The 12944-nt window shown below is 35.4% G+C and overlaps 1 protein-coding gene across 2 annotated transcripts in view; it reads right to left on the reverse strand.

Annotated features, from left to right (window-relative positions):
- Window positions 1-1512: 1512 nt before the first annotated feature.
- Window positions 1513-12944, reverse strand: part of CCDC171 (coiled-coil domain containing 171) — a 154966-nt gene continuing 143534 nt past the window's right edge. The window contains exon 25 of one of the 2 annotated variants that reach the window (XM_075136387.1): window positions 1513-1797. In XM_075136387.1, the coding sequence (XP_074992488.1) occupies window positions 1756-1797 (42 nt within the window). In that variant the 3' untranslated portion in view covers window positions 1513-1755. The remainder of the gene's footprint in view (window positions 1798-12944) is intronic. The other variant, XM_075136388.1, reaches the window with a different exon arrangement.

Here is a 12944-nt window from a genome sequence, read left to right on the forward strand (position 1 = left end):
GGTATATTATCTATGCAAATATTGTTTTCCATTCAAAATGGAATTTCAGTAGCAGTTGGGAGACTTTAAAATCACATCCTACATTTGACATATTAGAAGAAATTACAAATTCCATAACCCATAATATTATTTTTCTAATGTATCACTGGCCCATAATGAGAAACAATCTATTATATAGATTTTGCATTCAATCTTTTTGTCAAAAACTACATAGCACATCAAAAGTTAATAGCACTGGGGAGTTCAGTGATTAATATGAAAACAAATGGTATATTACAAATTTTCTTTTGTTCTTCATTCACAGTGATGAAACTGCGAGGATTTAACCTTTAAGGGTTAAACAGTTTAATCAATGTCAATGTCTGATCTTCTGAAGGCGATAAAGAACAGTCTGTCTAGCGATACCCAACAGAACATCACTTTGTCAAGCCACAAAGCGCCCAAAAGCTTGTCAAGTAAGTTGCCAGAAACCTCTTTGTGGTTAGAACTCAGCTCCTTCCTGCTTGACCTATTATTTGATATTTGACCACTTGGTTGCAAGACACTTGCTCTTTCCAGCTGAAATGTCACTGGGGCATCTTGTCAGCTCCCCGACATCTCGGCCTGACATACAATTTTACTTTTGTGTGCTACAAGGCAGAAAATGCAGGGCAATGGCCTTGCTTTAAATTCTGTCAGCATCAAAGATGGGCGTCACTCTTGGGTCCTACCAACAACAACAAAAAAGGAGTCTCTCTGAAGGTCAAAACAGCCATTACTTTAAAGTACTTCAACTTAAACGAAATATATTACCTGCAACACTGGTTTGGGAACTGTCCTTATAAAGTACATAAACATATCATCAGAAATCCTCCCTGCACAATTGTTCTTCTTTCTGATGAAATGCAGACTTGATAAAAGGGTGAGTTTTCAGCGCCTGCAGGGACCAGATTCAGCAGTTAACTTAACTTGTTCAAATAGGCAAGTGGTATCATGTAGCTTTACAAGGAGCAACCTGACCTTCTCACATTGACCAGCAGTGACATTATTGTGCAGGAAGAGAAGCAGTCACATCATTTCTGTTTTGCACAACCTGCTTAAAGTTTGCAACTAAATGCTTGTCTTCAGTTGAGCTGACAAGAGAAAAGAGGGGGCTCAGTGAACCATGGCAGGGCTGCCATGAAATGACAGGAATCATTGGCATACATTTCAAATAGCTCTCTCAATCCTATTAAAGTATTGCAGTCCTGCTTTAAAATAGACAAGTATGAAACAACTTTGATAGATAGAGACTAAAATGGCTTATTGATTTTTTTTTTTAAGACTGAGGAAAATTACCCAAAATGTGTCATTCTTTAACATTTAAAAATATACTACATAAAAAATGAACAACTGCAATAAATAAAAGTTAAAAAAATAACTGTTTTGGTATGCAAAGAATGAGAAGTGCAGAAATCTGAACATATGAATGCACATTTTCATAAAAACGTAAAATTAATGTCAAAAAATACATACGCTGAACTACAATTCAAAGGTAGCAACAAAATTGCACTTTAATTGCATCATTTTACATTAATGCAATTTTTTCCTTCTAAAAGATTATTGATACAAAGAATCTGAAAATCCATTTTCCATTGTTCTTTTGGGACTGGATGTGACATTCAGGCTGAAGGAATAGACTGAAGACTGAGAACCGGGTCTATTGTGCATAGGATATGTCAGGTTCAGCTTGCAATGCCAAAAAACCTGGGATACAACTCTGGTCAGGCTGAATTCCTAGCTTGAAGCCATGGTGATGTTTGAACTCCCTCTCGATTCCTAGAGTAAAATAAAGTAATAATAAAAAAACAAAAAAACAAAAAAGAATGTACATTTACTGTTAAACAAGCAAGAAAAATAATTTCATCATGCCTTTCACAAAGGTACGCATATGAAGTATTTGCAAGTGTTTGCTTCTTGTTTCAAACACTTATTTAAAATACATGGTACCTGAATATATATATTAATCTTTAAGCAGGAACAAAGGACATTAGCTAGAGTATTCTGCACTAGTAAGTGTTAGGAAAAAATAGCGTACTTTATTTGAAGTGCTACAAATACTTACAGAAAACTTTTACCCCTCTTCATTAGCATTTCTAGGTGTGTTTTTTTTAACCAAGTAAATAAACTTATTCTATAGTCTCCGTGACACTGTTATTAGGAAAAATATGCCATGCTAACCATGGAAGGTATTAATTAACTTTTAAATATATTTTAACATCTATTGAAATCAAACACTTAAGACTCTTCAAATGTTAGCCTGTTAGAAGATAGCCAGAGAATATACACTGAATGTATGTTGATGGGGAACATGATTCATATTTCAGTGAGTCTTGACATTCGGTCAAACAGTTATAAAGGTTAGAGCAGTTAAAATTCAACATTAAATAACTTCCAGCACGAAAACATTCTGCATTCTAATTTGAAAGATTATGGGTAATATCAGTATATCGGCATTAATAAAATTAATTTTAAATTAATCTAAAATTTTTTAGATTTTTTAAAATGCTAAATAAAGAAACTCTGTATTCCCTTAAATATCCATAATAATAAACAAACTTAAGAAAACACAATGCCATATTGCTCTTCTGCCCTTTATCAAGGTATTTTACCCAATGCACTATATAGCTGTGGAAATAACAATCAATTATTTCATCAGGTCACAAAATATGTGAAAATTTCACATGCAAAGCATAATTACAGAAAAGAAAAAAGTTAAGATACTGAAAGACTGTTACAGTATATTTGAGGTTTTAAACACACTCTCTTCAGCATTTCAGGAAGAGTATACATGCATACATAAACACACATACGCAGAGGCAGAAATGCATACATACAGAGGCACAGATTCCAACATACATACTCATAGATATCCAGAGAAAGGCAGAAGGGTGTGTGTATATTCATATTTCAACAAATCCAGACTCAATCATACGTATAAAGACACATTCATGAAAGATTCCCCTTTCCTGTTTTACTATTGCTGGAGAAAAATCAATAGTTGCCTCTAACACCTACTTCAACAGTTCCCTTTGATATGGACTCTTTTGATTTCCTGATTCACCACAAGCCATATTGCAGCTACGGTAAACAGCTAGGTTATGTTAGACCTTCCTTAAGAACCCAGACAGTAGCAAATTCACATGACTACTTAAAGTAGATAGTTAAAATGAGGTAGTGCCTTGAGTTTTTCTAAACTATGGTGGTGATGAGGGTGAAATAACCAGCAGAACTGGCAAGTATGATCTGTAACACTCCAGCTTTTCAGTCCCTCTGGGTTCAACGCTATGCAGAATGGGAACCACTAAAAAGCAAAAGCACAAACGAGATTTACTGCATTTGTATCAGCACATCTGAAATGAGATCTCAATGAAGGCATCCACCTATTACACCAATTAACAGCCTGTTATTTGTACACATTAATCAGCTGACCACATAGCCAAAATTCTCTCTACAGTAAGTCATTCATTAAAAAACATTATGACAATATTGAAATATGCAAATAACTTGTGATGTTCTAAAAACACTTCTGTGTGTAAAAAAATGAAATCACTAAGATATAAGCTATAAACAGGTTTCACTCTAGAAAACAAATATTGAAGACAAATTTAACCATATTGGTTTGCACTGCTTTCAGCATCTCAATTAATCAGCATATCACAATGAGTAAAAATTACATGCTACAATTACACTCTCATATTACTCTTTTCCTAGATGTAGCGAGGTGTTTTTTTAAGAATATGGCATCAAAATCCCAGTAAGGAGATAAGAAATCAGATTTCCTTTGAGAGTTGGGAAAAAAAGTATGAAACTTAATGATTGGCAGCAAGTCAATAGACTATGTTACAGTAAAAGCTTCACTGTTGGGGGAAAAAAGCTCTGTTTTAGTTATCCAGATCCTGTGCTGTACTTCTTACAAAGAACAGAATACTATTCATTGAATAGAAGGGAAATCGGATCTTATACCAATGTGATTGATGTAAAAAAAAATCTTGGCTGTTACTCATAAGAACTGTTTTGATCCAGTATCATTATATACACTCATGATGAAAAAGAAAATAGGATTCTATAGGTTAGAAGAAAAAATAATCAGAACTGTTATAACATTCATTGTTTGAACACATACCTGTACGCAGGAATTTTAAAGGCAGTTATAATTTCCCCAGCAGACCTCTTTCAATGTTATTGTATTTAGACACCTTTCTAAAACATGTATTAAATTGACAAACTCAAATGACTATGCCAGAGCTGTGATGATAATCCATCATATAAATATGCATTTAGGTAATTTTTAAAAGAGGAATTATGTATCTTAAATAAGGTGTCTGTTCAGGTAAATCTTTAGCATAGCATTTTTATTTACCCGATAAGCTGTAAATGATTCCATATAAACTGTTACACTTCATCAGGTAAATAGATATTTAGGACACAATATGTCTAGCAAAAATACGCTTTCAAAATATTTATGTAATATAGTAATTGGTCATGTCCTATGGTCATTTTTCAAAGTTTGATAGCCTAAGTTTATAAAACATGTTTTCCCAAAGACCAAAATATGAAAGGTTAGTCTATACTACGGAATAATTGCTTTCTAAACTGTAGTTAACTCAAGCAATTTTTTAGTATTAGACATGGAAAAAGATTTTTAAAACAATTCTTCTCTACAATTGTTCTGCTGAGACTAACCCATGATCACATTCAGGATCTAGTTTACAGGTTCTCTCACGATACATGACCAGTTTTACCAAAGTTAAAACTGATTTATAGTGGGTTGCTTTACTATGTATGAAATTGTGAGGAAATATTATAATACCATCATGTATTATATCCTTACATATGTTTTTATTGCAATGTCGGCCTACTCAAAAGCATCATGTGATCAGACACCCCATTTTGCTTTTACATATCAATACTTGTGGAATAATATGCACAGTTAGGCACATGGAATTAGAAGACTATGCATGTGTTATGACAGTGGTGCAAACAGATAATTACATAAAGAAATATACTGTTAGAAGTATACTGTTAATCTTCAATCGTAGGAGTAAAATCTATAACCAGAGCTGAAGCCACAAATCAGTCAGAATGGTTTCAGCCTTCCAAGTCTACACAAGGATAATTTTACTGGACCACAATTTTCACTATAATACCACGCTACAACTTTTCAATTGCCCTCTACTATTTGCATGTTACAAAAATAACTCCTTCCAATTTTGGGATTTCCCACCACTAATTTTAGTCACTTTAAACTGCTTTCAAATATTCAAATTCAAAACACAGTAGCCCAAACTTCCCTTTTGCTTTCTTTCTTATGACATGTAACATTCTATATTATTAAAAAATCAGAATAATAAAAACTGTTAAGTTTTTTGTGAGTTAAGGCTTCTGGGTTGTGAATAGCAAGCTTGCATATATGGCTTTGACTGACGTAAGTAATGAAACTGCTTAGAATCAGAACAGAAAATGACCGAGTAAGGGACAAAATAAAAGGGCAGAAAGAATAATACTGAAGTTACAACATAATACAAAGACTCGGTTATGGGGGTTCCCTGTGTGATGATGCAGATGCGGTAATAAGTTCAGTGTTATATCTCAAGGTAAATTAAAGACCATAGTTGAATTATAAAGCTAAAGTGTGATCTAGAAATCACCAGATTACTTAGGTGTGTGAGGATGCCTGACAGCAAACAGAAGAGAGGAGTAAGCTGTAGTTTCTTCTGAATTCTAACAACCCCTAAAATCTCTGGAAAGGCTGTAGCACAGTCCCTCAAGAGTAGGAAATAATGTAAGGTAAGCACAGACGCAGAAAGCAATGGGGGGAAAGTGGGAAACAGTCAATATATTTCTCTGCAATTGATTTCTGATACTGATTCCTCTCACCCCAACTCTAGAACATACATATACACAGTAATACCAGTAGACAGCAAATCAACTGGCCAATAACGCTCTTTTCAGCTTCTCCCACCTATGCTATCATTGTAGCTTGCATCATTTCGCTGTAGCAATAGCAATTCCAGTAAGTGTAAAGAAACAACCACTGTCTTTTATAACCATTTTGCAGCACTTATGTGGAAAACCTGTTTCCCTATAGAGAAAGATGCATATTTTCAGATCATTCACAATCTCCTCCTCAGACTACTATTTCCAAAACTGAGTTGCCTTTTGCCAGACAATGCCCATGGACTTCCAGTATGCTGCTCATTCTTTTGCTGTTAAATGTAGCTCCAAGAGCCATTTCTCACTCCCAGTGAAATAAATAAAATATCAGACTAATGAAAATGCTAGAAACTGGTACTTAAAATGGAAAATATTACTAGTGGGTGTCAGTGCAATACAGTGCTAGTTAACAAACTTTTTCAAAGCAGGAATGTACGCTGGCCAAAACTGGAAAGTTTGCGTCCTATGTCAATGATTTTGCAATTCTGTATGCTGAGGCAGTAGGACTAAATTGGTGCCCTGACACAAAGTACGAAAATGGTAACATTCGGTATAAATTTTAATTGTCAGCACTCCTGCCTGGATTCTGCAAACAATTTACTATCAGAGAATAATTCAATGGGCTGCCAACTCATTATATATTAAGTCAGAAAGGTAGACACACAACACACTTTAGATGCTGCTAGCCAACAATACTAATGGCTTTTTTCATTATCAAAGAATTCCCTCTTCCACTTTCAGGAGTTTTTAAACAAAGATACAAGTCTGAAATATCTGGAAAAAGATTTTTTTCCCCTGCTTTTCTAATGCTTTAGCATTTAATGCATTCAGTGAAATCACATTCTAGAGGCTCTATTAAAAGCAATTAAGAGAAAGATTTCATAATATTGTATTTGTTTTTCTAAAAGAAAATCCTGTTTTATTCAAACATACTTAAACCTGCTATGTTTGAGGAACGCACGGGATTGGATGGATTATCACATCAGATGAACACCTTATCTTCAATATTTTGTTGGCTTGAAGACAAATAAGCTGGTTTTGCATTGCTAATTTTGATGATATCTAAATAGTTTGGCCAAAATCCACCATACAGCCTATATAGCAAGTTTCTCTTCCAGATGCTTCATTGGAATACACATGGAAGTCTCCCATTTTCAGGTCAAATTCTCTGCACTACACTAATAATACCAAAACATAAGACAAACTATGTAGTACACTATTTTCATGGTGAAATGCTCAGTCTGTATTGATTTCAATCCAAGTTTCCAAACTCTTTAGTACTTTTTGCCCATGCTGCCTACCAGTGTCTTTCCACTTTCTCAAGAATGGAAGCAACTTTTATTTATTTATTTTTAATCTGAGTAGCTAACCCAAATGGCTATTGGCTTATCTTGTGCTGCATATTGCAAACAACATTGAAAGGTACACTATACTCTTACTAATCTGTTGTGACACCTCTCCATGCATCAGTGTGTAAGATTGTCGCTATCTTTAACTGACGGTGCTCTTGCTTCCAAGAAAGCCTTTCCTGCTATGTGAGTTTCCCCACAGCTTTTCATTGCCTCAGATCAGTATTTCTCTCTCTCATGGTTCCCTCTCAGCTCTTCGCTTCTTTCTAGCAAGAAGAGGAGAAGGTGACTACAACCAGAGACTAAAACACTCACAACACCATGCTGAGGCACAAGCGGCTCATGAAGTAGTCCTCCCCACTTAGCGTTCTCTTCTGCCAGTGCTAGAGGGAAAACAGTCCCTATCCAACTAGTTAAAGTGTCAAACTTCATATTCTCTTGAGAAATGTATTCAGTCATCAGCTGAATATCTAGACAGTGTGACTGTCTGACGTAAGCCTTCAAAGTTTCGTCTGAGTTGCATGTATACTGCTGCTCTAGCAGAAAAAGAAAAAAGTATATTTACATTCATTTTCCTAAACATTAGCATCTTCTGTCCAATCATTTGAATGCAGAAGTGTTAGGAGAAAACAGCTTAGAGAACAAGGGTTGACACATACAGTGTGAAATCTTAAGGTGCTTGAATGCAATGAGGGAGAAAGTGAGACAGAACCACATTTCATCTCCCTAACTGTGCTATAGTCCACATGAACTTTGTGACAGGTCTCTGTCTCTCAGCCACACTTCACTAGCTTCTGCTGACATTCAGCTGTCAGACAGCAACCCTTTACCATGCCCCTAACATGCTCTACAGCTTCACCCAATTAACTCGCTTTCACTTGACATTGCAGCAAAAAGCTTCATAATAGGTGGTCAAGGTGCATGGTGTCTGCTTGCCCTCTAACTGCTCACGCACAGCAAAATGCTTAGCTACCTTCCTTTTTGTCTGTTTGCGCTGAACTGGTGCAGCTACAATTCAGGCGTTCTGCTACTAAGCAGGACAAGGACAGCAGTGGTGCATTAATCTATCTTTTACCAAAGACTAATTTTAATGCAGAATCCTAGAGCTAATCATCATATATGTTTTGGCAAAAAAGAAATTACACTGATTCAGTAAAATACTTCAATCACTTTATAATTAATAAAGATATACTGTATCAGCAATATGGATAACAAGGGGGAAAGAGGGAAAAAGTAATTATTTCTAATAGTAACATTTAACAACATAAAGGAGAAAGGTCTAGGAACAATGAAAGTGTCTTTATGATTCAGCTTTCTTGCATTAAAAAATCTTTAGGCATTCAGAAGATTAATTTTTGCTACGCTTTTCTGCCAAATATGCAATATTTTTGAGGAATAATATTCAGAAATATAAATCTGAATGTAGCTAACAAAACAAATGAACTATTAAAAAAATTGAAATCAACATTTTAGGATTCTCCTGATAGCTTATGTATAAACAAGAACAAACATAGAACTCACTGTTAATTTACAGACAGATGCCTTGAGAATACTCCAGTTTGCTCACTACTTCTCTCAAGTATATTTGTATTAAATACCTGGCGTAGGTCAGAAAAGCCCCTTAAAAACCCAATACGCAATAAGTACTGATGATGTTCAAGTGCTCTCTGCTGAAGAGGCACACTGTTAACCAAGGGTGGAATGGATGAGCAGTGGTGTCTGGACAGCGGAACTAGGAGAGTCACTGTAGTGATTGCCTTCTGGTGGTCTTATGGGTTTCAACTAGCAGATCTCCAGCAAGGCAAGACTCAGAAGACTATTCAAGAAGCCCTTTCAGGTTCTAGTGTTTACTAAACTACAGCAAGTTGAAATAGGTTATGTAACCTATTTGCTTTCCCAGCATATCTACAGGGACAAGTCCCCTTGAAGTTCTCGCTAAAAGCCATTGAAAGGGCATTTTCTCACACAAGAAATCTGATTTTCATAAAGAGAAGCGGACATCTAGTACGTAGAAAGTGGAAGCTCAAGAGTAGCCATAAGCATGAAGGAAGGAAAATAAAACAGAAATATATTGATTGAGGTGTAAAGCAGACACCTATCTCGACAGGAATTTACGGCAACGACATAGAACCAACTTATCTTATGAAAGGTGGTGAAAAGAAGCAAGTCACAAGGACTTGGAACTTGCACACCACTGGCAGAGGTTGCTGATGCAAAAATGGGTAGTTTTGTAGCAATGAAAAAAAATGTAGCGAACATCTCACTCAGATTTCAAGTAGGAAAATGGTATTATTCGGACTTAAAATGAAGTGCCAGGGACACACAAGGCCTCTTAGTGGAGAATGTTATTGCAGAACTCTCCAAAAACCTTTAAGTGAGCAAAAAGTGATTTTCGGTCCACTTGGTTGTGAGAATATAATCTGGTGTTGTGCATAATCCCGAAGTGAGAAGGGAAATGCTGATCTCATGAACTGACAGTCTTTAACATCCCCTAACAAACAGCAGATTGATGTTAGCTCTTAGGAGACAACAGAATTTGGATCATAAACTGGATACAGATATGGTTTATGCAACCTATCTGCACCTATTTGAAAAACAGAGTGATTGTAATCTATTATCCAAAATACAGACAAACACCTGCATGCTGAGTAAGAACATCTACACTTGCATTAGGCAACAGGCTAATCTAAATCTCAGTTCATCTAAATAACTGTATTAAACTGACTAGTCTCTCAAAAAGATCCTCTAATATTAGAGCAAAAAATGACTGACTTATACCCACATGCTTAGAAGTGAACTATTACTATTGTCAACTTCATTTTCTCAAAATAAATGGTTATTATTAAAATCATAAAGGTATTAGGAGGACAAAGGGTTCCACCCTTTTAGCACTGGCCAATGCAGTGTACATTTTCTGGATTGTCCACCGCGGATGTGCAGCCTGCTACCTCCCAGCCAAAATCCTGATAAGGGCTCCATCCCCCTCCCTCATAAAGATTCACCGGGAAGAGGTACATTTGGCTTCCTGCAGGCTTGGGATAGTTTTCAAACTTTTGTTTGCTTATCCAAACCAAGCACTTTAATGTTCATTCACCCCCACTAAAACTTAGTTGAAGTAACTTCAGGAGGGAATTACTCCTTCTCCCGCAAATTGCATGCAATATCTGAAGCAGTGTATATTCAGTAGAGTTCTAAAGGGTAGTTTTATAACAGTAATGGTCTGGGAAAACAGTTGGCTTTCCAGCAGTATTGCTTATAAAATATCAGTTGATATCTGAATAGCCAAAAAAAAAAAAATTTTAGGCTCAATTTCAGTTGATGGCTAACATGTAGGTCTTTTGTAAATGCAAGATCCAAATTACACTAACTGGGCAAGGAATCAAGCTTATCAGTTATAAACAACTTGAGTGTGGGTGAGCTAGGTTTACTGTCTCTATTGGTTTTGGCCGAATTTATATATACAGTTATACTTCAGACTGAAATTAAATAAAAAAATCTAATAATTACTTCAGCATAACTTTTTATACTTATTAGATTCCTGAGCACAATCAGCCTCTAAGAACTGCTCTTAGCTCAGGTACTAGATCACCACTTTCTGTGAGGCTGAACACGCAATTCGAGTGAGTCTGCTAGGCAAATGGAACTAATATTTCCTGCATACCAATCATATTTTATGTGAATCAACATTAAAAAAATGCTAATGGAATTTCATCCTTTCATATATATATACCAAATGTGTGTTCTGAAAGCACAGAAGAGTTAAAACAAACAAAAAAACCCACCCAAAAAACAGAACCCACCACCACCACATACAACACTACAAACTTCCATCACACATGTAAAATTTTTATCAGAAGAGTCATGAAGAACACAGAAGGAGCCTTGGAGAGAGGTTTCTTCAGCTTTTTGGTTTGTAAAACAAGCAAGCTGTAACACAACTTTAAAAAATCATTTTACACAGGGATGTTTCAGTAATTTGGTGTGCGTTGTATACTCCAGAATGATATCTTAAATTCCTTTATTCAGAGCTCCCAATTAGATTATGCTCTTCTGAAAAATCTCTTATTTAAAGTGTAGTAAACTTCAGTAAGCTATTAAATTAAACTAGAAATTCCTAAAGCAATATGATGTTTTGACATGCACAAATTAAAATGAAACTAGATGACTTTAAGTGGCAGGAAGTTTTGCAAAGTCCTGGTTAAGCTACAATACATGCTTAGGCTCCCAAAAGAGTGCAATGCATTTACTAGACCCTGTGAAAGAAAACTTGATGTCACACAGAGTCTGGAAGACTAACAGGTCCCTGATCGTAAGTATATAACCTCCATATAAGCTGATCCTTTTGCGATCAAATGAGATCCTTGATACTCAACAAAAGGTGAAAAATTAGTGAATTATTTCATTATTGTGGCTCTGGCCTCCAAGGGCTTTCTTGGTCAAATTACCTGCAACACCTAGACAGGATAAAAGGCTTTCAAAATATTGGTCAAGATACAAATTTAAGAGAGGCAAGTATTGCAATATCAGCTTTATGGTGACATTTACTGAGCACACTATATGTTTATGGGCAATTTCAGTTGAGGGCCAGATCCACAAGTGTGGTGTCTTAAAGCAATGTGGCTTTAAAGTTTCCATGGGTCCCCCTCTAAAAAGCTGTAGGAATTGAAGCAGTTACATCGTCTGAAGAGGATGAAATGGAATCATTGCACCATCATAATGTCACTTTGCTTTCCTAATATCATGACATGTAGCAGGGTAACTCTGTTGGTGATTAACCACACTATTCTTGTCTACATTTTTAGTAAATTTTATTACTTACTATGCATTTTAAAAGTGCCTTACCTTCCATTAAAAAAAAAAAAAGCCAATTGATTACTTAACAAAAAGAGCGTCCTTCCTTTCCAAAAGGTAGCATTTCTGAAACAAGTCAACAAAAAAACCAAACCCTTGTAAAATGGGAAAGGAAAGATACAGTTTAAGAAGCACATTAGTTTCTAAATCTCTTTAACTGAACCATTATGCAAACTGAATAAAACAGAAGTTATTTGAAAAATCAGGATTATTATCATGATAACATCCTTTTAGCTGACAATGAAACTCTCTACCCTACTGTGTATTCATTCCACAGTTTTAAAATTTGTTCAAGTACTAGTTTATTCAACAGGCCAAACTGCTTCAGGGAGCCCAGTCTCTAGAGAAAACAGGTCCTTACTATGATCAACTGGAAAAACTGTGCCTTCACTACATAATGTGGGTTTCACAGCCTTCTACGAAAAGTTTTTATACGTAATTTAAAACCAACAACAATAAATAAATAAATATATGATGGGTAAATATTAAGCAGTGTGACTTAAATATGTAAAACCCAATGAAAACAAACATTAAGATGTAACTTGCTGACTGTATGCCCTTAAATCATGTCAACATTATAGGAGTAAAATTATGAGTTAAGAACAGTGTTATGCTTCATGCCCTAACTCTGAATTTCCTGTCTTTTTATCTCTGCAAGTCATACTCTCTAATATATTTTCAAGTTTTTTTTTTTTTTTTTCATTTCTCACATTAACTTTTATGCTTAAAGTACAAAATGCAAGCAATCAGGCAATGGAAGTAGGTAAACACATGTATTTCTACAAAAAC

This window comes from Calonectris borealis, chromosome Z (assembly GCF_964195595.1).
Source record: "Calonectris borealis chromosome Z, bCalBor7.hap1.2, whole genome shotgun sequence".
Taxonomy (NCBI): Eukaryota; Metazoa; Chordata; class Aves; order Procellariiformes; family Procellariidae; genus Calonectris; species Calonectris borealis.